The 24,891-nt window shown below is 36.2% G+C and overlaps 1 protein-coding gene across 2 annotated transcripts in view; it reads left to right on the top strand.

The window, feature by feature from the left end:
• Positions 1–24,891, top strand: part of UHRF2 (ubiquitin like with PHD and ring finger domains 2) — a 165,500-nt gene that overhangs the window by 105,359 nt on the left and 35,250 nt on the right. For both annotated transcript variants that reach the window (XM_027862631.1, XM_027862630.1), the window contains exons 5-6: positions 7,916–8,025; positions 21,837–22,023. In XM_027862631.1, the coding sequence (XP_027718432.1) occupies positions 7,916–8,025; positions 21,837–22,023 (297 nt within the window). The remainder of the gene's footprint in view (positions 1–7,915; positions 8,026–21,836; positions 22,024–24,891) is intronic.

Genomic DNA, 24,891 nt, shown 5'->3' with positions numbered 1-24,891 from the left:
TCCTCTTGGTCAGAGTTATTTCTGTTTGTTTTTAGATTTTCATTTTTGAGAATTTCTCGTTACTTCTAGGCTGACTTTTTTCTTAGGAATTTTAGTCCACAGGAGTCTATTTATCTTTTCTCTGAGCCCTTTGAAATTAGTTATCCCCAAATATAAGACACTTGTCAGACTGTACTTGGCTTTCCTCTCCTCTGCACAAATTCTAGGAATGGTTATTTCTCCCATGGGCTCCTATAATTTATACTTATTAGTTTCTCCTTGTTGGTAAGAGGAAATCCAAAATAGAATCTCCTTGTCTGGGGAGACAGCAGTGATGTAATGGGATACAGTCTGGATTTGGAGTCAGAAGAATTTAGGCATTTCCTAGATTCATGATTTACCCTCTCTCAAGCCCGTTTTCCTCATCTATAAAATATGAATAATAATAGCATATATCTTACAGTGTTTGAATGAAGATCAAATGAGATAATGTATGTGAAGCTCTCTCCAAACTTTGTTAGTATATTAATGTTAGCTCTGATCATTATTATTATTTTTTCTAGTTAAGTCTTCCCATCGCTTATAAGACTTGATGCATTTCTTTTAGTTGTCAGGTCTTACAGAGTTCTGAATCGGCAGTCAGAACATGATCAAAGATCAAAATTAATATAGAAATTAATGTGAACATGGAATTAAAACAATTTCAATCTGACCTATTTAAGTTATTGATTTAAAACACAGGAGATTAAATGAACAGATATTGACAATTGTAGTAATTTCATGCAAAAGTTTAATTGAAGTAAATAAATTACTTTAAAGAGGAAAGGAAAAGAGCCAAAAAAGTGCCTAAATTAGCAAATGCTTTATCTTCTAGTCAGACAAAAAGATCTGCCAACTAAGAACACATGGTTAGGATTTACATTGTCATTTGTAAAATCTTAGAAGGGTGACGGAAAATTATGAGTAATATCGCCTCATAAAACAACAGGGAGCAGCAAAAGGAAAATCATTTTAAAGAAAGCTTGACAAGAGACCTACATGGTAAGTGTCATCCCTAGGACATTTAAAGATGCTACTTGAAAGACAGATGGAAAATGGGGGGAAAAAATCTGCAAAGGCTTTATAACAACTTTTCACCATCATGGGCAGTGAACATTTGGACTCTAACATAATCCTGAACATACTTCTTGAACTGGAAATGGCATTGAAGGAAACAAAGATTAGAAAAGGAACTGTGTGAGATCAGGTACCCACAGAAGAGGGAGACAACATAATTGTGAATTCTCAAATCTTCTAAAGGAGGAATGATATCAGTGACATATAGAAAAATATCACATCCAAAAATTGATGACCAAGAAAACATTAATAACTGTAAACTCATTTGCCTACTTTTACTATAAAATTTTGAGACTAATTTATGTCTATATTTATTAGACACATTTTGTGAAACATGTATGTATATATGTATATACGTGCGCACACGTTGAGACCATGCTTTATTGAAGGTATTAGAATGGAACAGGAAGCTTTCATAATATTAATTCCACAGACTACATTTTCACCTCATAATACAAATCACTGAAAGGTGTAGAAAACAAGAAGTTTATCCCAGTGTTTATTTTTTTTTTCTAAAAAAGCATTAAATTTGGTAAAACAAAATGCCACCTTAAAGGTATCTTCCAAAGGTACATTTTACTCAGTGATCTGATTTTTAATAACAGGGAGACCTGCTTACTAAAAATATTTGCTGCTTTCAGTACAAGTGAAGGAGGAATAGATGGTGAGATCCTTCTGTTGCTCCTGTTTGCCAATGGTATTATGCTGATTACGTCAGACTCTAAAACATTGCAAAGTCTCTTAAATTAGATTCAGTTTTTTTCAAATCAGACCTATAATTTTAGCAGCTCAGAGAGCTCCCATTGAGGAGCTTCCACTACTAATGTATATCTGTTCCTTTTCTGCCACTTAAAGTTTTAGAGACTTGTCTAGGGGAGATGATGCATCATACACACACTTTGAGCAACCACAACATTCCTGAGTGCAGCCCCAACCAGATTAAGATGTAATTGGGAAGGGGCAGCTAGGTGGCACAGTGGATGGAGCATTGGCCCTAGAGTCAAGAGGACCTGAGTTTCAAATCCAGCCTTTGACACTTAACTAGTTGTGTACTGGCTGCACGCTGACCTTCTGCTGGCCGCACGTGGTACCCTCTCCTCCTGTAAGGAGCAGGCTACCAAAGTCATATTCACTTCCGAGTCTTCGGTCCTCAACCGGATAAACACACAGAGATGAGCCATCGGGAGGCGCCAACACCAGAGCTTTATTCAGAGGCCATCATAGCAAGCCCAAGCAGCAAGGCCAGAGCAACAGAACAGGAGCCAGGAGAGAGAGCGTGATCTGACCACGCTTGTTCCTAAATACCTACCTAGCCCCTCCTCCCCAGCCCACTGACTAGCCAATGATTGTAGGGTCAGATACCGGAAGGGGCTGTCTGAGTTTAGCACACCAAGGGGGGAGGGAGTGACGTAGGAGGCTAGGACCGGATACAGGGAGGAGGCATCTGGGATTAGCGCATGGACAGAGTACATGACCTAGGAAGTCAGACTCAGATGCTGGGAGGAGGGGTCTGGGTCAGTGCTACACAAAGGGACCCGGGAAGTCAGGAAGGTCACAAGAGGTGTCTGGGGATGACGTTGCATATAGGGAGGGGACTAAGCAAAGGGAACTCAGTCCTCTGCCGTCCCACTCCCAGGTGGCACCGCCCCTTGCCTCAGGAGCTCAAGCTCCGGCTACTTCCTTGCACCCAGCTTATCTCACATAGCACTGCCCACTGCCTCAGGGCTTCTCCATATCCAGCCCATCCCAGTTCACCACGACTCTGCCTACCACAGCCCCTGCCTCGACTTCCAAAATACCCAGATCTTACCCTACTCTTGCCACAGCGCCCAACCTGGTAGCTGCCAACATCAGACAGTCCCTCCCAAGTTGTGTGACCCTGGGCAAGTCCCTTAACCCCATTGCCTAGCAGGAAAAAAAAAGATGTAATTGGGAAATAGTTAACAAAATAAAAATACAATAGAATATAGATACTATGACTACATCCTTTTCTAAGTCAGTGTGCTGCCCACGGGGGTCTTTATGTACAATTTAGTAGTGACTTGCCATTTCTATTTAAGTTTGACACTTTTAGTCTAGGAGACTGAGAAGTTAAGTGACTTGGCAAGAAGTTAAGTGACACAGCTGCTAGGTGTCAGAACTTGAATTCAGACTTGAACTCCTGTATTCCTGACTTCAAGACCAACTCTATCCGTCATGTCAATGTGCCTCTCACAGAGAGATTGAAAGCCATGATTATTCAAAATAATTTGGGCTAATTGTGTATACGGGGAAAAATCAAGTGGGTAAAGAATGTGTATTCAGATTGATATACACTTATCAGTTATAAGTATCAGATGTATAGTTACAACCTACTAAACTTGTACATGTTTGTCTTATACAAATACTGAAAATAGGTGACAAATTAGGCCCAGAATTGAATAGGAGGAGCACTACTGGCTTGAGATTGTAAAAGTTATTTTAATGACCCCTATCATTCCTCCCTACCCTGTTCCCCTACACATACTAAGTTTCTAAAGATTTAAAGATCAGGCTCATTTAGAGGGCAATGGAGAGGTTGATGGTAGGCATGAAAGGGCTGCAACAGATTAGACAAATAAGGAATTGGGGAGAAGTACTGTAAAGGATATTATCAAAAAAGTATGTTAATAAAAGATGATGGGACTGGATGTGTAGCAAGAGCAAGGGGATAGCTATTGGATAGCCCATCTGTTCTGTTAGTATCCTAATGTCGAGAAAGGGAGGAAAGCTTTACCAGGCTTTGAATTTTTTGTGGCAAAAATTTGGGAAGACATGGCTAAGTCACATGACATAGAAAGGCATGGATGGGTTGCCATCTGCATCACTGGCGTGAATACCTGCATTGACAAGACCATAGATCTTTTGGAGTATTAGAGTAATATACATGTTACTCTGGCTAAACTCCCACTCGGTAAAGGACTTTGGTATGGTCCCTCATCATTTGACCTGTATCTTCTTCCTTTTGAATAAGTTTTATCCTTCTTCAACCATATTACAATTATAGTTCTCGTCATACAATGTCTAGAAATTTGAGTTCAAATTTGCCTCCTTGTCAAAGATTTTGTGTTTACTTTGCTTCTAAGACTTTGTGCATATGTTAATAGAAATGTGAAATTTTATTTACAAAATCCAAGAATACTTTGTCTCCTGGAAATTGAGTGTCTATTTTTGTTTTGTAGCTACTTTGTCTTTTCTATTTCTGTGGCTATCGATATAAAGTTTTCTTCACCTTCCTTGGCTTGATAGATTTACAAGATATCAACCATCCATAGTTAGATGTTCTCTACCCATGCCTTTATTTTGTATCTGCTATATACTCAGCACTACGGTAGATACTTAGGAGAGAAAAAAGGTATAAGACAACCAGTTAAGTAATTACTGACAAATCAGGCGGTGTTTTAATTTTTTATAAGACTTTAAAAAAATCATTTATTTAGCATTTTAAGTGATTTTTTGGTATATTAAAAAAATACATTCTTTCAAAAGTGTTTACAGAAGACTACTCAGTTTTCCAGAAATATTTATATGGAGTAAAATTACTCTAAAAACCATTAGTAATTTATATAGTTAATATTTATTCAAATAAAAATGTGAAAGGTAACAAAATTAATTCAAGAAGTAGCCCATAAGTAACAGCCATGTTGTGCGATGACTAACTTTGATAGACTTAGATCTTCTCAGCAATGCAAGGATTTAAGACATCTCCCAAAAGTCTCATGTTGGAAAATGCTATTCACTTCCAGAGAAAGAACCATGAAGTTTGAATGCAGATCAAAAAATACTATTTGTTCTTTTTTGTTTTGTTTCTTCTTTCTTGTGGTTTCTCCCATTGGTTCTAATTCTTCTTTACAACATGATTAATGTGAAAAAAAATTTTAAAGTAGCCCATAATAAACATTTTGTCAGTGTAACATGTTACGAATTTTATAACCAGATGTATTTATTTGAAAATAAATTATCTCTTATTTTTTTTTTTTTTTTAGAAGTGTAGGACATGAAGACTTCATTCTCATGGTTGCAGCCACAGGAAATCTAGGCAAATGTTTAGTCCAATAGCAATTAGAACACTTCTTTTCTAAATAGTATTTAATCTGACCATTTTAAACATAGTTTAAAAGAAATCTTGGTAGCAGCAATTTGTTGGCCAAATTTCTTAAAAGAGAAAGAAATCGAGAAGGTACAGTAGTGTGAACAACGTAAGCAAATTTGTCAGATACAGATAGTATTTCTGTCTTGTTTAATGAGTTAGAATGACTGAAGAATTTGTCATTATGTCCAGCTTTGATGAGCCTTCTCTGCGTACTTAACCAAGTAGGGCCTCAGAAAACAGATTCAGTCTGTTGCCAGGGCCATGATAAAAACCTTTCCAGTATGGTAAAGCCTACCAGACCTTACTCTTTTGTCTTGTGTCCAGCTCCCTGCTGGAAAATAGAGGCAAATGAGACAGAATTAGGCATTTTTGCACCTTGAGCATAGGGTACCTGAGTGCCCTTTAAGGAGAAAGAACCCAGGGAAGAGGAAGGTATAGTGAGAGATGAGTCAATCAATAAGCATTTATCAAGAGCTACCAAGAACTAGGCACTATTCTAGGCCTTGGGATACAAGCGGTGGTGGTATTTACTTATTTCAGTCATGTCTTATTCTTCATGACCCCATTTGGAGTTTTCTTGGAGGAGATACTGGAGTGGTTTGCCATTTCCTTCTCCAGCTCATTTTACAGATGAGGAAACTGAGGCAAACAGGGTTAAATGACTTGCCCAGGATGACACAGCTGGGAAGTGTCTGAGGCCAGATTTGAACTTAGGAAGTGAGATCTTCCTGACCCCAGGCCTGGCACTCTAACCATTGTGCCACCTAGTTGCCTAAGATCTCCTGCTGCAGGGCTACAAGTACATAAAGAATCAAACAATCCCTGCTTGCAAGGAACTTACATTCTAATGAATAAGACAGGTACACATATAAATATATATATACAGCATAAATAGAAAGTATATAAATAAAAATAAATACAAGGTAATTTAATACAGGGTAATTGGGAAGGAAAGAAAGTTATAGGGATCAGGAAAGACTTCATGTAGAAGGTACTGCTTCAGCTTCATCTTGAAGGAAGAGAAGAATTGAATGAGCTGGAAATGAAGGAGTACATTCAAGATGTTTTAAGACACCAGAGCCAAGTCACAGGACATGAAGAGACAGGAAATGATGGAGTGTCCTATATAAGGAACAGGGAGAAGGCCAGTTTGTTTGAATCACAGAGTGTGTGTGGCAGGTAAAGTAATATCCAGTGAAGCTAGAAAGATTGGAGCTAGGTTGTGTCGGACTTCAAAAGCTAAACAGAAGTGTACACATACTCGTGTGTGTGTGTGTGTGTGTGTGTGTGTGTACATACCTATTCCTAAAGGCAATAGGAAGCACTAAAGTTGATCGAATAGGGGAATAACATGGTCAGATATGTGCTTAAGGAAAACTATTTTGTTAATATTGTGTGCGATGAGCTAGAATGGTGAGAAACTCGAGGCGGGGAGGCCAGTCTTTTGCAGCTCCTTAGACGAGGTAATGAGAGCTTTAACCAAGGTGGTGGCTGTGTTAATAGAAAGAAAGTGTCCTCTGGTAGAGATGTTTTAGAGATAGAAACAACAAGATTTGGCAACTTATTGGATATGTAGGCTGAGGGAAAATGAGGAGTCAGGAATAATGCTGAGATGGTGAAATTGGAACACTCGAAGGATGCTGGTACCTCTGACAGAAACGGGGAAACTTGGAAGGTTTGAGAAGGAAAGATAATGAGGTCACATTTGCACATGTTAAGAAATGGGTTAGATATGCAATTTGAAGTGTTCAGTAGGCAGTTAGAGAAATAGCTGAAGCTCAGGGGAGAGACTAGGGCTGACTATATCTGTCTGAGTCATCTATATAGAGATAGTTATTAAACCCATGGGATCTGATGAAGGATGAAAAGGGGAGTGATTCTGCAGGGCAAAGAATAGAAAACTTAACCTTTGTGACAGTATTGCCATATTCTTACTTTTAGAAAAAATGATTAAAATATTGATTTCACTGAAGAACAATCTTATGTTAATTCAAGTTCAAAGAAACTGATGAAAACTGCTTAGGCGAATTGAATTTTGATATTCCTTCCCAAAGAAGAAACTGCCTATTTTTAGAATTTAAGAAGTGAGGCTAGCATAAGAGTTTTGTGCTATCAAAATAGCATTTTCCCTTTATAGAAACTAAAAATTATTACCAAAAATAAATGGTTATTGTTTAGTAAATTAAAATGGGGTTATTGGCCATTTATATTATAATTATTGAAAGCTGTTCAATTACAAAGGATTAGTATGTTGCAGCAGAGGGTGGGAATTGTATTGTCTTTTTATTTTAATTCACAGGTTGAATATCAGTTTTTGACCAGAGTAATCAGATATCATGTAACAATTGTCATTCTCCAAAAAGTTGAGGAGTTTCAGAATCAAATAGATTTTGTAGCCCTCTTAAAAATATATAGGCTGTTTATTCTTTAAATGCTCATCAATATATGAAATTTTGCTTCATAATTTAAAAACCCTGTGAGAACCAACAGCTGTATTTGTGATGCCACAAAAATTAGTGGTTTATACAAAGATATAATTTAATTTTCCAAAACAAAATTGATGATAATTGCTTTGTCAACAGCTCATATAACAGATAAAACTGATATTAGTTGTTTAGTTTCATTTTATTGTGGTGGGGTTTTTTCTTACCACTTGCTGATGCTTTGAGTTTTACTGGTAAAAAGAGCTTTTATTTATTCTTTTTACAGTGGACCAGAAGATACAATAAATGATTGCAAGATACGGTTTATAGAAGAAATATACAAGATTGAAAAACCTGGAGCTCATCCACTTTCATTTGCAGATGGACCTTTTACAAGTATGAAGTTTTTTCTCTTGGGGCAGTGGTGTAAAGGTTACTGATATTCTATATAACTGACCTAAGAGTGACAGGCAAGAGCTATCTGGTATAGAATAAAAAAGTCATTAATTCAGCAAGCACCAATTCAGTGCCTCTTTGGTGCCAAGGCACTATACTAGGTGCTGGGGCTACAAAAACAAGAATACAATGGTGCCTGGCCACAAGTTCCTTACATTCTGTTAGAGTAATATACTTCCGAGTAAAGACAAAACATATACAAAGGAAAGGCAAGTAACTTGGCTTAAGCAGTGGCAACTGGGGGAATCCAAAAAGCCATTTGAGTAAAAAGTGGCAAATGAGCTGAGCCTTAAAGGAAGCAGGGATGCCAAGAAGAGCAAATGAGGGGAATGCATTCCTGCTCCTGAGACAGGTTGGTTATACCATGTACAAAGAACAGCAAGGAGGCAATGGGGCTGAGCCAAGTTCTGAAGAGCTTTAAACACGAGTTAGTATTTAATCCTAGGGTAGTAATAGGAAACTTTTTAAACGTGGTAGTGCCAGTGTTATCAGATATTTGATTGTTCAGCTAAATTTAGTGTTATAACTTCCAGTTAGGCTTTTTAAAAAAAAACAAAAACACCACAACAAATTATTTCAGTCATTTTGTAAAATCACCAGTTTTCCTGAGACATCATTTGTGCTCAGTTTCTACCTTTTATTGTAAGGTTTTCTTGGTTGAGTATATTTAAAATTTGTCAAAGGGTGTGGGGTGGATACAGTTCAGCAACAAATATTTATTGAAGGGGCAGCTAGGTGGCTCAGTGGATAGAGCACTGGCCCTGAAGTCAGGAGGACTTGAGTTCAAATCCAGCCTCAGACCAAACACTTGGACACTTACTAGCTGTGTGACCGTGGGCAAGTCACTTAACCCCAATTTCCTAAAAAAAAGCAAAAAAAACCCCAAATATTTATTGAGCACCTACAGTGTGATTAGACACTTGTAGATACTGAGACTAATGTGAAATAGCCCTCAAACAATTTACATGCCACTAAGATAAAACAAAAACATGATTGAAGTTATATGACAACAAATTGAGCTTAAGAAACATTAACAGAATGAGATTTTTAAAGTACAAAGCTTAAGACAAAATGGTGTTGGCAGTATCTCTTTTTTTAAGATAATGAATGTGTGACTTGGGTTTAACACTTCACATCCGTAATAAAGTTAGGCAAAAAGGATACACAGAATTACAGTGGGGTGAAGAAGGCCAACATTTATGAAAGGGGGGGAGAAGGATATGCACATTTAATATTGGGGGTGGAAATGGGGGATGAGGGGTTGGGAAGAGTGAAACAACTAGTAGGAAAAAAGTATATCTGAGAATATTAGAATTGTAAAGGAACATTTCCTCGGTACCGTATTTAATGGCGCACTGGTTAAAGTAGAGGAGTTGGAGTCAGGAAGACCTGATTTCAGATACTGCCTCTCATACTTAGTTGTTGTGTGATAATAAGCAAGTCACTTAAGTCACTTAACCTGTCTCAGTGCTAATGAAGGGGTTCCACTACATGCTCTGTCACCAGGCCTGGAGTCGGAAAGACCACAAGTTCCAAATCCAGCTTTCAACACTTAGCAGTGTTGTGACCCTGGGCAAATCTCTTAACAGCTGTTTGCCTCAGTTTCATCATCTGTAAAATGGGGATAATAACACTTGCCTTCCAGTGTGGTTGTGAAGATCAAATGAGATAATAATTGTAAAGCACTTAGCACAATGCCTGGCATGTAGTAGGTGCTATATAAATGTTAGCTATTTTTATTCCAACTTTAAATCTATATTCTTAGGATCCTATTGGAATATTTTTTACTGGGGTACAATTAAACACCTGAATTAGCCAAGGGAGAATTGAGTTTCTTAGCCAGAAGATAAGGAGAGGAACCTTCAAAAGGACTCAAAGCAAAAGGAATACAAAACTGTTCTAACTACTTCTCTCCCTAGAAGAAAACTGCTTCTACTATTTTGGGGTGTGTATGAGATTTTCTAAACTATAAAATATGCAGATACAATTATTACCCTCTATTTTTCCATGCTAGGTATAAATTAGAAGTATTATTCTATTCTTGTCTCTTCTACAGCCTAGTTTTTTGCTACAGACATTTTTTTCCAAGTAAATGAGTTAGCAAACTATAGAAAATATTATAGAGAAGCTGAATATTTTCAAGGACCAGAAAGATCTTATTGAGAAAAGAAAGATGACATCCTGTGGACTATGCAAGATCAGATTCTAATCTGGAATTACACACTGACATGGCAGTTTTTATTCATGCTTTAAGTCTGGATAGAATTTTTGCTCCTAGATTGCCATTTCATATATCACAAAATTTCACATTTGGTAGGAAACCCCTAGCTTATCTAATTCAGTCAATACATGAACACATTAATAAGAATCTACTCTACAGGGTACTCTTCAAGTGGTCTTCCAGTCTTTGTTTAAAGACCTTTACAAAGCAACCCATTATTATACTTGGTTGAGAAGTTTTTCTTTATATCAAGCCTAAATTTGCCTATTTTTAGTTTCTGTCCCTTGCTCCAAATGCTGCTTTCTGGAGTCAAGCAGAACAAATCTAATTGGTCTTTTACATCAATCAACACGTATCTCTCTCTTCCCCCATCCCCCAATTGGGAAAGCAGGAAAAGCAAAACTCCTTTTAAAAAATTGTTTAGTTAAGTAAAACAAATTCTCATATTGGCCATGTCCATAGAGAGGTGTCATTCTATATTCTAAGCCAAATGCTTCTCTATCAGGAGGTAGGCAGCTTCCTGCTGTATACCACACATGTACCACACATTCCTGGAATGTGTGGTAGAGTTGGCTATGGTTCAAATATTTACAAAACACTTATTGCAAGGAAAGAAGAAGGAAATAAGCATTTATTAAGCTCCTATGTATCAGACATGCTAAGTACTTTAAAAATATCTCATTTTTTCTTCACAACAGTCTTAGGTACATGGTATTTTATGTTTTATAACTCTCATTTCATACATTCCAAGAAACTGAGACAGACAGACATTAAGTGACTTGCTCAGGATTGCACAGCTAGTTAAGAATGAGACTTGTTTTGGACTTGGGTCTTCCTAGCTCTAGGCTCAGTGCTCTACTCCCTCATTGCGCCAACCTAGCTGCTTCTAACAGCAGCTACTACAACCCTTCAAGTACATGGAGACAACAATATTATTTCTTTGTTTTATCCTCTCCTGGTTAAAAATCCACAGATTCTTAATCCAGTTCTCATGTTATGATCCTGAGGTCTTTTACTATCCCTTACCCCCTTCTCTGGGTACTCTGCAGCTTATTGATATTTTTCTTAACGTGGTATTCCAAAAACTAGCCAGATGTGGTCTGACTATACAGCAGTGGAGTGGGACTGTTACCTCTTTTGCTCTGGACATGACTACGCAGATAAGACTTGGGTATGAATTATGGGAGCCCCAGGACAGTGAGAACCACAGCATGGGAGGAAAAAAAACCTCTTTGATTGCATAGAGACTAGCTGATATTTCCAGAAGCAAAGAGAAGCCCCGGGAAAGATCCTGCAAAATGGATACATATAGGAGAATTTTCTGGTGTCAGCTTGATCCAGATGCAAGCTTCAGTGAGGTAACTGGAGCAGTCTCTTATTGTTCCAATTACCCTTTTTGCCACTGCTTAGTCCTCCTTTCTCCTTTTGCTAATTGCCTTGGCTGCTGATTCTTGGCTTTCTCTATTTCTGAGATAGATCTTCCCTCTATCTCTAGTGATTTTGAGTGTCTATTTGTGCCCAGTGATCATCCTTTGTTATGTCTCTCATTTTCTATGATCTTACAGATTTCTCTAGTAATGGATTGGCAGTTTAGAACCTTAGGATGTAGTTCATTTGGATTGTCAGACTTCAGTTCACAAAAGACAGGCACAAACATCCTAATTATTTGTTGGATTGTATTGGATTTTAACTACCAGCTATCTGTTTTAATACTATTCTGTTCAGCCCAAAGATCATTCTGATTAACACAAAATGGAAAAAAAAAAAAAGTTGTGTTCTCTCCATGGTCCATTATTAATGTCCCATTCATTCTGAGCAGCCATGTTATTCCTTCTCTGATCCTTCTCTTTCTCCCAAAACTTAATTCAGGGCATTTTTGATCTCTTCATTGAGAGAACCAGTGCACAGATAGCAGCGCACTCATACCTTGTCCTGCATAACTTTGATCTGTGTACAAAGAAAAGGTTGGGATGTTTTGTTCAGCCTGTCTGGTAATAGCTTCCCAATGCTCCCACCATTTCTTATTTCAGCAGCAAATTCTTTCTTGTTGGTTAGAACATGGCCAGCATTACAGTTAATCTCCTGTACCTTCTGATGGACAAAATTATTAGTAAAGCAAGCCAAGAGATTATTAGCTGCACTGCTGTGGCAGAGAGAAAGCACCCATTGATGTCCAGATAATTGAAGGAAGGCCTCAATCACAGCTATTGCCTTGCCTCTGCCAGACTTGTATCTTGTTTCCTGAACTCCTTGTCTGTTTTCTTCTTTTGTCCTGGTTTCTCCTGCAACCATTAACAATTCTGTTTCTCTCAGTGTTACTCTTCACAAGGATGTGCTCCACCTTGCTTCCTTCCTCTGGTCCCAGAATTTCTTCACATGAATATATTTTCATGTCTACCTTTCTCCACCTCATTTGAACTGACTTAACTTTAAATAATGTGTACTTTCAAAGCCGTAAATCAGTCATAGGTTCTGTCCAAGTCTCGGTGATATAGAAATTCCAGTTTGCCTGGTTGCATGAGGATCTCTAGCTTAACTTGTTATCCATGAGGTTAGAGGCTAGACGTGTGATTTCATGAGCATAGGGAATTGCTGGGTGAAGAAACTTATTCTACCAATGAAAATTGGCACTTTCTCTGTAACTTGTGCTCAAAGTGGCTTGCAACATGGAGAGATGAATTTACTCGATCAGGGTCACATAACCAATGTGTGTCTGTGGTGAGACTTAATCCATGTTGTTCTTACTTTGGGACCAGGTCTCTATTCATTATGCCATGCTGCCTCTCTTTATTTCTGTACCATTTTTATTTGTTCATAAATTATTTGAAATTGTGAGTCTTATTGCTAACTTCTTTTTTGAATTGGTTCTCTTTGGATTTATTGATACTAGATTCTGCCATTTGTTTCTCATATTTTATATACCTGTGAATTATTGGATATGTATATACTGCTATTTTTTTTTCCTGTTGTATATCTGGTTTCTGTTACTCAGTTTGGTGGTTTTCTCCTTCTCTTTACCCTTTCAACTTAAAGCACTTTCAATTAGATTTTTCAGACTCCCTGTAAATATACATACACAGAGACATAGGGTATGTATGTATGTGTTCGTATACATATATATAGTATTTGTGTACATATGTGTATAATGTATGTATACTTGTTAGTAAACATTAAAATTTATACATACTTTGAAAAAGTGAACAAAAAAGAGATGGTGTCTGAGAATGGGATTTATATTTTTGGATCAGAGCTTTAAAAAAAAAATCGGTTCTTAGCCAATAGTGGAATACATATAACGATAGACATCAATACATCTATGTGATATATATTGGGGTGTGTGTGTTTGTGTGTGTGTGTATAGATATACTTACATGCACGTATGTGTGTGTGTATATATATATATACATGCATATATGTGTGCATATATACCCTTGTGTGTGCATCTGTGCACACAAATGTGCATCTGTATATATGTGTGTATATGCATATATGCACACACAAACACATCCATAAATACCCACAAATGTGTATAGGCACATATATTTATTATGTGTACTCCATGTATGATCAAGAGTCAATCATTTCTTTTTTTTTTTTTAAACCTGGATCCAGAAGTACAAAGCCCATTCTCAGGTACTATCATTTTTTGTGTGTGTACCTTTTTTTTTAGAATGTGTATGACTTTTAATTTTGATGAATACAAGTACTCAAATATGTAAATATTTGAAAAGAAAAAATCTACCAAAGCTTAGTAAATTATTATGCATTTGTATATAAGCTTACTATTTATTAACACCAAATGAAACTATGCGTATTGAGTTTAACAAGTACTAAATTGTTTTTAAATTTTTCACTTTATTTTAAACCTAAATACACAATAAAAGAAAAAGGAATATTATGAACTTGAATATTGAAACTTAAATGCACAATTAGAAAAAAAGCATTTCATGTACACAGCTGAACAAAAGAGAGGATTTAAAATATATAGCAATAAATTGCCATTTCAAGAAAGGCTATATAATAAATACATGTTGTGTTAAACTGTCTTTACTTTGCTTCTTTGTAAGTTTTCTTTTATTTTCTGCTGTGCACTTTTTACTTCTCCCTCCCACCCCCCCACCCCCCACCCCCCGAAGGCTACAATTAAGCACGGATATATTGAGATGTAGATATAGATATATACACACACTTACATATACATGCATATATAGACATATACTTTCCCTAACAAATTCTACCCCTGATCTTTGTTTCTGTGTTTGTATATGTCTCTTATTTCCTATCCCTCCTGACTCTTCTACTTTACTTCTACCAGCTACCTTGCTCCCTCCTATTACTTAACCTACCCCACCTCCAAGAATCCCTCCCATTCCCATTTCTCTAAACACCTTTCTATACTTCCCCTTAACCTATTCTGTCACTCTCCCCTCTAGAGATTCCTCCCTTGTCCTCTCCCCCTGCTCCTTATCCCGTTAATGTTTTCTTTCTGAATTTAGAAGACTGTTATACTGTACCAGAACCTTCTTGAATCCATTCCCAATGATAGTAGGTTTCCAGAACTAACAGCCCTCATCCCCCATCTAATTCCTCTGGGTTGGTTTTTCCTCTTGCACCTCATTTGTATAAGATAATTACACTTTTTAGCTATTCCTAAATGGCTTTACTTTTTAAAGTTATATCATACTCAGGTCTACCTCAATCTTTCTTACAAACTACCCAGTTACTAATACCAATCTTAGACATATGTTTTACGTTTTACCTACATAAAAGGTAAACAGTCTGTCCTTATTGAGTCCCTTGTAATTAATCTTTGGTATGTACCTTATATTTCTCTTGGTTCTTAATGTGTCAAATCTATTATGTTAAGGTTTTGTTTTTTTAACAAAGCCCTGAAAGTCTGACAATTCATTAAATGTCCAGTTTTTTCCTTTCAAGGTTATGCTTAGGTTTGCTGGGTATATTTTCAGCTGGAACCTCTGCTCTTTTGTTCTTAGATATGTAGTATTCCAAGACCTGTGGTCTTTCAGTGTTATCTGCTGCTAGGTTTTGTGATTCTAATTATGGCATCACCATATTTAAATTTTTTCTTGTTGCTTGTAATATTTTATCCTTGAGCTGGGGATTTTGAAATATAACTGATATTCCTGTGTGTTTTCCTTGTACAATCTCTAGAGTAGTGATCAGTGGATATTTTTCTATTTCTGCTTTCCCCTCTTGTTCTAATGCTTCAGGATAATTTTCTTGTCAAGATTCTTTTATTGATCATAGCTTTCAGGTAGTCCAGTTATTTTTATGTTTTCTCTTCTTGATCTGTTCTCCATATTGGTTTTTCTTCTGAGATGGTTGATATTTTCTTCTATTTTTTCATTCTTTATATTTTGTTTTATTATTTCTTAATCTCTTACAACTTTGCTGGCTTCCCTGTGCCCAGTTCTGATTTTCAAGGAGTCTTTTTCTTTCTCAAGATTCTGGATCTCCTTTTCTAAGTGGTTGATCTTCTTTTCATAATAGTCTTGTTTTTCTTGGATTGTTCTTTCTAGTTTTTCCTCAGTCTCTCTCATTTGATTTTCAAAGTCTTTAAGTTCTATGAACTCTTTTTGGGTAGGTGACCATTTGATGTTACTCTCTGGGGTAGAAGAGGGTATCTTTGCTTCAGTATTCTCCTCTGAAGATGAACCCTGGTCTTCTCTATTCCCATAGTAACTCTATGATTGGCTCCTTTCTCCTTTGCCTGTGCATTTTTTTTTTTTATTTATAGAAGTTTAATTTTGGTAATCATTTCTGGTACTGTGGTATGGGGGATGGTGCCTCTGGCCTCAAATCCTTTTTCACTTCTCCCTTCTGGATTGGAACCTAAACCAAGACCTCCAACCTCCTGTAAGTGCCCACAGCCAGTGGCATCCCTGCCTCACTGCTTCTGTACTCGCTGGGCTTATGCTGGTTCCTTTTGCCCCTGGCTGCATCTGTGTAGCACAGCTGGGTCTGGCATTCCTTGTCATCAGAGGTTTCCTCAGTCTTCACTCCTGTTACTGTCCTGGGGTAAAAGTTCCTGTCTCTGGGGCCTGGAGCTGAGACAGCCTCCCAACCCAGCTAACCCCAGAGCTTACAACTTGTTTAAGTAGACCTTGGCCTGAAGGTGTTTACTCTTTACAGGGACTAACCCTCATCCTGAGATTTTTCTTTAGATCTCCAGTTATCCTAAGTGGACCCCTGTTCTGCCCCTACTTTTATTAATTTTTTACTGCTCTATGTTTTCCCTGAGGTGCTATTTTATCTCTTTTTTGGGGGGGGGGAATCTTGAGAGCTTGGAATTTTCTGACCTACTTCACCATCTTCCCAGAATCTTCTCCCTGTATGTGTTTTTTAGATGCAGTTTGAACGTATTTTCCTTGTCATTAATATTGATTTTTTTGTGTATGTGTGTTATTGACTTTCATCATGAAGTATATTGATATTATGTTTTTGGTTCTACTTTCTTTACTCTGTATTACTTCATCTAAGTCTTCCTAGATTTCTTTGAATTCTTCATGTATATCAACTTTTTTGGCACAGTAATAATCCATCACATCAGAACTGGTCCAATTCATATTATTAACCAGTCAAACACAGATGAAACCCTGTGCATAGCTCTTTTCACAGTCTATAAATTTCTGTTATTTCCGCTTAAGTTTTTCATTGCTTTTAACTTCCCTGCCCTACCCCTATTCTTTTCAGAGGTAGAATTGTTTCAAAACTGGGATTATCAGCTCTTTCTAGTTTTAATTTTCTTACTACTTATTTATCATACTGACTGTCAAATAATTCCTTTATTCATTCCCTCCTTCAAGTTTATTGTTCATTTTAAGTGTATTTCATTATTTAATTTTGTTCTCCCTCTCCCAAGCTGATTAGTGAGCAGTCAAGGCAATCTAGATAGGCTTGTTGCTGCCTTTTTTTCTTCTTCTCTCAGGGTGTTTTCTGGTATTTGTTAGTTGAATCCAAGCCATTTTTGTGTTTATGTTCTTCAGTAATGACATTTTTGTCTTTGTGGTGCCCCCAACAACTTGAGACAACTATAGTTCATAACAATCCCAGGTTTTAGTAATCTTTTGTAACTTTTTACATTGAATTCCTTTTTTAGTGACACAAAGTTTTCAAGGCTTTGCCTTATTGAATTACATAATTCATTTGCATATCAAAGTTCCTAACCAGCTTCGTTTATTTGTTGAAATGCTGCTTTTAGGTTAATTTACATATCAAAGCATGCATTTTCATGAAGAAATTCTTGGAAGTGTTCTGGAAAATTAAATATTTTCCCCTTCCTGTAGTAGTGATAGGGTAGTTTATCCTAGGATGTAGCCCAATTTCAACGATTCTTTCCGATATATTTCCATTCAATAACATTTAATAACATAGTTTACATTTATTTTTAATATATTTAATTTTCCTATCATTTTTCATATTTGATGAATCCTGATTTGAATTTGAACTAGTATCCCTTAATAAGTAATATTTTTCTCAGTTTCTTTTTAAAATCATCTGTCAGCAAGGCCCTGGCATTTGACAATGTTTCCAAATGAGTTGATTATAATATTTCTTCTTCTAAGCATCTTGCAGACTCCACTGGCTTAGATTCTGTCCCTGAAATGTCAGCAATTCCAGCATTGTTGGGGGTGGGGGAGTGGCAAATTTCCTGAAATGTCAAGTCAGATTTCACGTTTTTAAGTGAATCCATTGACTCATAAATGATCTTCCTGAGCTCCTCTACTTTCAGTTGAGTTCTTTAATCTTATTTTGCTGCTTCTCCCACTGTGTCTGCTGTTTTGGTTTCCAACAGAACAATAATATTCATGATAATAAAGAAATATGGCATTTTCACAAACATAGCATAAAAATATTAAGAAGAAAGCTATGACTGAATATATTAAGAATCTTACTGGCATCATGAAATCAAAGCTGAATAGGAAACACAATTGGTTAACATCTGCCAGTCTTAATAGAAACCTTTGGAACTGTAAAACAGATTTGGAAAATATCCTAATTGAAACCTATACCATATTAATAAAATATAAAAACTATCGCCTTAAGCCAGATAAGAAAGATTGACATTTTCTTACAAAAAAAGGAGGAAGGAGATTTAGATATTCTTAGAACGTGATAAATTGGTCAAAAAAAATTTTTGGAGCAAGTGGATGTCATTTGACCAAGCAATATTAAAGATTGATAAATAGGCATATACTACTTAACAAAAATGGTTTACCTCTGGATGAAGCTTTTTAAATTAATATCCTAGAGCAGAATCAAAAGGCCCTCAATGGGCAATACCTACATAAACCAAGTTGATGATAATATATTGAGAAAGAAACATCAAAAAGATGACTGAATACGTTATTATTGTTGTTGAAGTATTATCCTTAAATTGCTCAGATTTAGTGGAGGAAAAAATGTAGATTATATAGAGAAACAGTAAAAATGGTATGACACATCTCTGCAAACTATAAAAGTTTAAAAAGTAATACTTAGCAAGACTCAGCCTAGCAGTTAGACTTAGGTATTGACCATCTTTTCATAGATTGACAAATGACGGACTTTCCAAATTACAATACAGACCTCAAAAATATCCTGGAGAAATTAACCAGTAAACTCTCCTGGAACCTAGACCATTATCACAAACCAAAACTGCTACCCACAATCACATGGAAGTAAAATTGATTCATAAAACCTTAAGTAGATTTCAACATACTGAGTAATCATAATCTCCAAGCTTAGATGAAATAAAAAGCATTCATAGTATAGTTACGTCATGTAGATACCTATCTCTGTTGTCCTGCCTGCTAGTGCAGTTGTATCAGGAATGCTGTCAGCAAGCCTACAGAGAATGAACTTACTTCCTAACATTTCAGCCACAAAAATAATTTATCAGTTTGTTCAGTACTCCTTAGGACATTAAATATAAAAGAATATAATAGCTGAATGGTGACTTGTTTCAGGGTCATTTCTACTTGAACCCGATTGAATAACATGATAAGAAAAAGATGATAATATTAATAATAATACCTGATATTTATATAGCCGTTTAAAATTTGCAAAACTCTTTTACATTATCTTTTTGATCCCATAATGACCCCATCAGTTAGGTGCTATAAATCATACTGTTCCTATGTTACAGATCAGGAAACTGAAGATGAGCTTTAAGTGATTTGTCCAGGGGCACACCACAAGTTAGGTGACAAAGGTGTGAAACTCAAATCCTAGTCTCCTGAATCCAAGTCTAGAACCCTTTTCACTATACCATGCTCATTGAATACATATTTTAATTTACATTTTCAGCAAATTTCTCCATTGTTTTGTCTTCTTCTATTTTATTACTCATACTCGTTTACTAATTGCAGATCTTTTTTTTACTGTCACTTCATTTTTACTAATAACACCAGTTCTTCAGTTATTTTTCTTACGATGTGTATTATCCAGTTTGATGTATTATGAAAGTTTGTGTCATAAATTATCAGAATTTGTTATTAGATAACAAGTTTAACAAATTGTGGAGGATTCTCCATCATTTCCTAAATAGTCCCAGGAAGACAGCAGACCTCTCTCTAATTTCAGGTTGACAAATAGATATATCAATATCTTTTCTATAGAGTATCAATCCTCTCTACTTATTATCCTCCTAAGACATGTAGTGGATAATTTCTCACCTGTCAATAAGCATGCAGCCCCATCTTCATTCCTTAAAGCAGCAGCAGCTGCTTCATGCTCAGAATCAAGCTCTGCTTCTTTAGCCCAGAGCAGTCCGTGGTCTTTCAGAATCCTTTCTCTTCTATATCTTTTTGACACAGGTCAGAATTGCCTTCAACTTTTTCATATCTTTTGACTTCTTTGTTTCTAATTTGAAATCTTCTTCCATTTATTTTAAGATCACTTTATCCTCTGCAGTAACTTGAAACATAGAGGAATATTCCACATATAAAGTATCTTAAAGCTCCCCATAGATTTTAACCATTAAGCCTGTGGTCAAACAAGTAGGAGGAGGCAAGCACTGTTTCTTCCTAGGGACGAAGCTTGGGGACTTGCCATCACCTTCGTGAGAAACTTTTTCCCAGTTCTTTCTGTTGCTCCTAAATATCTACAATCTTCAGATGAGCCACTCAGAGCCATATTGTATATTTGGTATATTTTTCATAAGTACCTCAATAAGCAGCATGGAAAATATGCCCCATAGGCAGATCAACTTGACTATCACATTAGTATTTTAATTTCTATTATAAACTTAACACTCACCAACAAACATGTATATTTTGGTATACAAAGATAAAGAAATTTTGTATGTGAAGCAGTGAACTCCACAGCTACAGAATGTTTTTCTTCCTTCTGCCTGTTAAAATCCTTTGTTTCCTTCACAACTCTTCATCTGCCTTCTTAATGGAACCTTAATGGAACCTATGTATGTCTCCTCCAATAGAAAGTAATCTCCTTCAGGGCAAGAGGCATTTCATTTTTTAACTTTCTATCTCTAACTCTTAGCAAAGTGCCTGGCCCATAGTAGACACTTAACAAGTGATGGTGGAATATACTCTGATGTATGCAAGATCATTTAAAGTTCTGGCAGTAAAATCTTTTTAAAAAATCAAAATCAAAATTGAAGTATACCAGAGGAACACACAGATTTTGCTATCTGTTAAAAAAAAAAAAAATTCAGTAATCTTGTGGATTTGGGAGTTAATAACAAGAAATCAGAATCACATTTTAGTGGTTTTATAATTTCACTGCATCTAAGAGCACAGATGGTTTCGACCTAGAGAAAAGTATATTACAGACATAGCTTCCTAAAATATAAATTTAAAGCTGATATTGGGTAGGGAAAATTGATTTTCACAGCTGTCTAAATTTTATTTTGTGGTTGGTGCTCATTTAATATGTATCTAAGCAAGATTCTAAGCAAGGTCATTTGATGGCATCTTAGTTATTGATGTAGTCAGAAATAGCTATAATGAATTGTGAGAGTAAAATAAATTTAGAATAATATTTTGTAAAACATGCTACATATTTTTTTGCAACTCCATGAGAGAGTATCTGCTTTTATACAATGATACAAAACTTTCATTGAGATTGGTTTTTATAGCATATATTCTTCATTTATTGTCTGCACCACTCAATTTGCTATTTTGAATTGTGAGCTGTTGTTTATGTCCAAGGAGAGCTCCTTGAAGAGAGGTATTTTGTCTTGGAGCTGTTTGTGCCTCTAGTGTCTTAAACGTCATAATCGCTGGTGTTAATATACAATTATATATCTTCCTTTTTGCTGTCGCCAAATACCATGTAATACTTGTAAGCTCAAAATCAACCTTGTCATATTATGCCTCTCATTTTTGGCCAATAAACATTAAAGGTAAGGTTTAAAAGGCACGTGGTAGGTTTCCTATTCTAGGATAATATCCAAACTCAATTGTTTTTTCCCTACAAATTTTATTCTGCATATTATATATATAAATATTTACTGACAAAATCATATTTTAAAGCCTGAACTTGCTACGATATTCTTTCCTAACAGGAAAGAGTGGCCCTGAATGCAAACACTGTAATGCAGACCCAGATAAGGAATGCCGGTTTTGCTCCTGTTATTTATGTGGTGGCAAGCAAGATCCAGACGAGCAGCTTCTCTGTGATGAATGTAATATGGCCTATCATATCTATTGCCTGAATCCTCCTCTAAGCAAGGTTCCAGAAGATGATGACTGGTAAATATGCCAACATTTGTAAGACTAGAAAAGTGTAGGGCACAAGGAATATATTATTGGAATTTCAAAGTAGAATTTGTTTCTTGAGATAATTCAAATAGTATTGTTTATCATGCAAATACTTCTATTAGTTAATGATTATTTAATGCTAACTCCTTCATTCAGTACTTATTAACTATATGGTATATCTGGTGTGTATGTGTGTGTATTTATTTATATATACGTGGACACACATAGACCCACACTCTATTTGTTTCTCCGAGATTTAAGATTAGCAATTTTGGAAATTTTATCTATTTTTTAAATATGTTATTAAGTCTTCTCTTGAGATTCAGTTTCTTCCTCTGCATAAAAGAGGTTGAACAAAATGTCTTTCAAGGACCCTTCTCATTCTGAATCCTTTTATCTTAAATGTGTAAGGAAATTTTTGTGTAGATATCAGATTGTTCATATTGAAATTCCTAGATAACTTTGAGAGGGAGAAACAGTTGTGTTCATAAACACACAGGTTGATAGAACCCGTTTTGTCCAATCTTGCTAGTTCTTTTCATCTTCATATGCTTATTTTTCCTGTTCCTTAAACATTACTAACACCTTTGCAAAAGCTAGGTTAAAAAAGAAAAAGGAGTCATGCAGGGAGTGTTGCACAGAAAAACAGAGGTAACAAAGACAATATAAGGCTAAATCTTCTTTTGGTTAGATGGGTGGAGGGCTATGGTTCTTTGTTTCATATACTGTTGGAAGTGTTCAAAGTATCCATTGATTTTCCTTAACTGTTTTTCTTTGCTATAAGGAAGGACTTATGGCAGGGGAAGTGTAGGGGTGATATTCTGCAAGGACTGTGATGTCAAAACAAAAGGCATCAATAAAAATACCTCCCCCCCCCAAAAGAAATAAGATAAGATACTCGCTGGCAGAAATAGAATAAGAATGGAAAGGGAGTAAGTGATTCTCTGCACAGGTTACTCTTGTCTTTAAGACTTTGTATTTACTGGGCCACATACCTAGAATGCACTCCTCAGCACTCCCTTGTAGTCATTTTGTGTCTATTTTAGTTATAGATAGATGGATAGATAGGAGGGATCCATCTCAGTTGTTATGGTAGAGTGAGGTGTTAATAATCAGTGGTCCCCTAGCGGGGAAACACCTTCCTCTACCTCATTGGTGAAGAGCCAGCTTTTTCCCTGAAGGCTGACTCTGTCTCCAACAGCTCCAACTTTTCACCTTGCCAGGTCTCCCCTGGGCTTGGCTATTCAAAGCCCCAGGACTTTTGACTACTTTTCAGCCCAGCTAACTCTGTTGCCCTTTTTTGACTAGATCCAAGATAGACTTATTCAGATCTAGTAAATGACATCAACTTAAAAGTGGGTAGTTACAGCAAGGAGATGAAGTTCACTTTTACATATGTCATGTTGTCTTCCCTTTGGAACATAAGCCTCTTCAGGACAGAGACTTTCATTTTGACTTTGTATCACCAGCACTCGGCACAGTGCCAGGCACACAGTAAACAATAAAGCCTTACTGATTAATCATATCCTTGTAGATCTAAGTCCTGAGGCAAATGTGACTGCTAATAAGCCAAGAGGAGAAAGACAGTTGGGGGAAAAAAATGGAAAATGTACTGAGGTTAAGTTACATTCACATTAATGAGTTTTTATGAAGCATGTACTTGCTCTCAAAGCACTGTGCTAAATCCTAAGATAATAAAGACAAAACAAAACAAAACACCTGTCTCTTCCCTTAAAAAGTTAAATTCTTCTGGACTAGTTAAATGAGTTTAACTACTGCTAGAAAACTGAAGAAAAGTATTTTTTTAAAGGAGGAAAGGAATACAGAAGAAAAAATGACAGACTTTCCTACCACATTATTAAGTGACCCATAAATAATTCCTGAAATTTGACATGTTATATTTCAGGGCAGTGAAAGAAATAGGCGTTGCTCATCCATGTTCAGTAAAATTGTGATGAAGTATGAATCTTTTTAAAAACAAACAAACAAAAAAAACCCCTGTATTGCTTTGTCAGGGTATCTTCAAAAGATTTCTCTGTTTTTTAAATAATGGAAAAGATGACTTTTCTACCAGGAAAGAATGAAAATCCCTGTCATTTTTATCTCTTTTGATTACTCCACAATTTTTTTTTTAACTTCAGCAAATAGGCAGTGTAGACTTTGTATTCTTAAGAGAAATATTTTGCTTTCAAGATTGTGAAATCATCCTGAGAAGGCAGGTGTTTTGAGGATTCCTTAAGTTTTGTCTTGGTTATATACTTAATTTCATCTTAGCTCAATGGAAAGGACCCTTAATTTGAAGCTATAGGATCTTGGGTCAGTTCCCGATTCTGCCACTTAACTACCTGAGTGACCTTGGGCAATTCGATTCATTGCTCTGGTCCTCAGTTTCTTCATCTGTAAAATGAGGGGATTAGACTAGATAACTTCTTAGATCCCTTTTAGCTCAAGAACTGTGATCTTGTCCTATCAAAATAACATCTTAGACCTGCCTAAAGTGCTCAGGTTGCTACTCCTTATTCCAAAGGCAGATTTATTCCTATTAATTATCCTCTTATCGAGGACGAGAGATCCCAAAACATTGTCTCTCTTGTGTCTCTAGTTAGCTGATATTAGTAATCAATTAGAAGTTATTTGGCTGTAGTTTTTGTCATTCCCTCAAACTTCCCTAATATCCTACCTAGGGATCCAGACCCCAATTTAAGAAATAGTATTATTATATGGAAGCCTTAAAACCTCCAGTCCTAATGAAGTTGACAGCTCTACTTAAGGGCTTCCAGGAAAAAGGACTCATGAACCCAGTTATTTTAGCCCTGGGAAATAAGGCTTTGATAGTATGTAGGTTGCTGATAGTTGGTT

This window comes from Vombatus ursinus, unplaced genomic scaffold, assembly GCF_900497805.2.
Source record: "Vombatus ursinus unplaced genomic scaffold, bare-nosed wombat genome assembly UNPS02014770.1, whole genome shotgun sequence".
In the NCBI taxonomy this organism is placed as follows: domain Eukaryota; kingdom Metazoa; phylum Chordata; class Mammalia; order Diprotodontia; family Vombatidae; genus Vombatus; species Vombatus ursinus.
The sequence above is the reverse complement of the archived record's forward strand: the minus strand, read 5'-3'. Positions and strand labels throughout refer to the sequence as shown.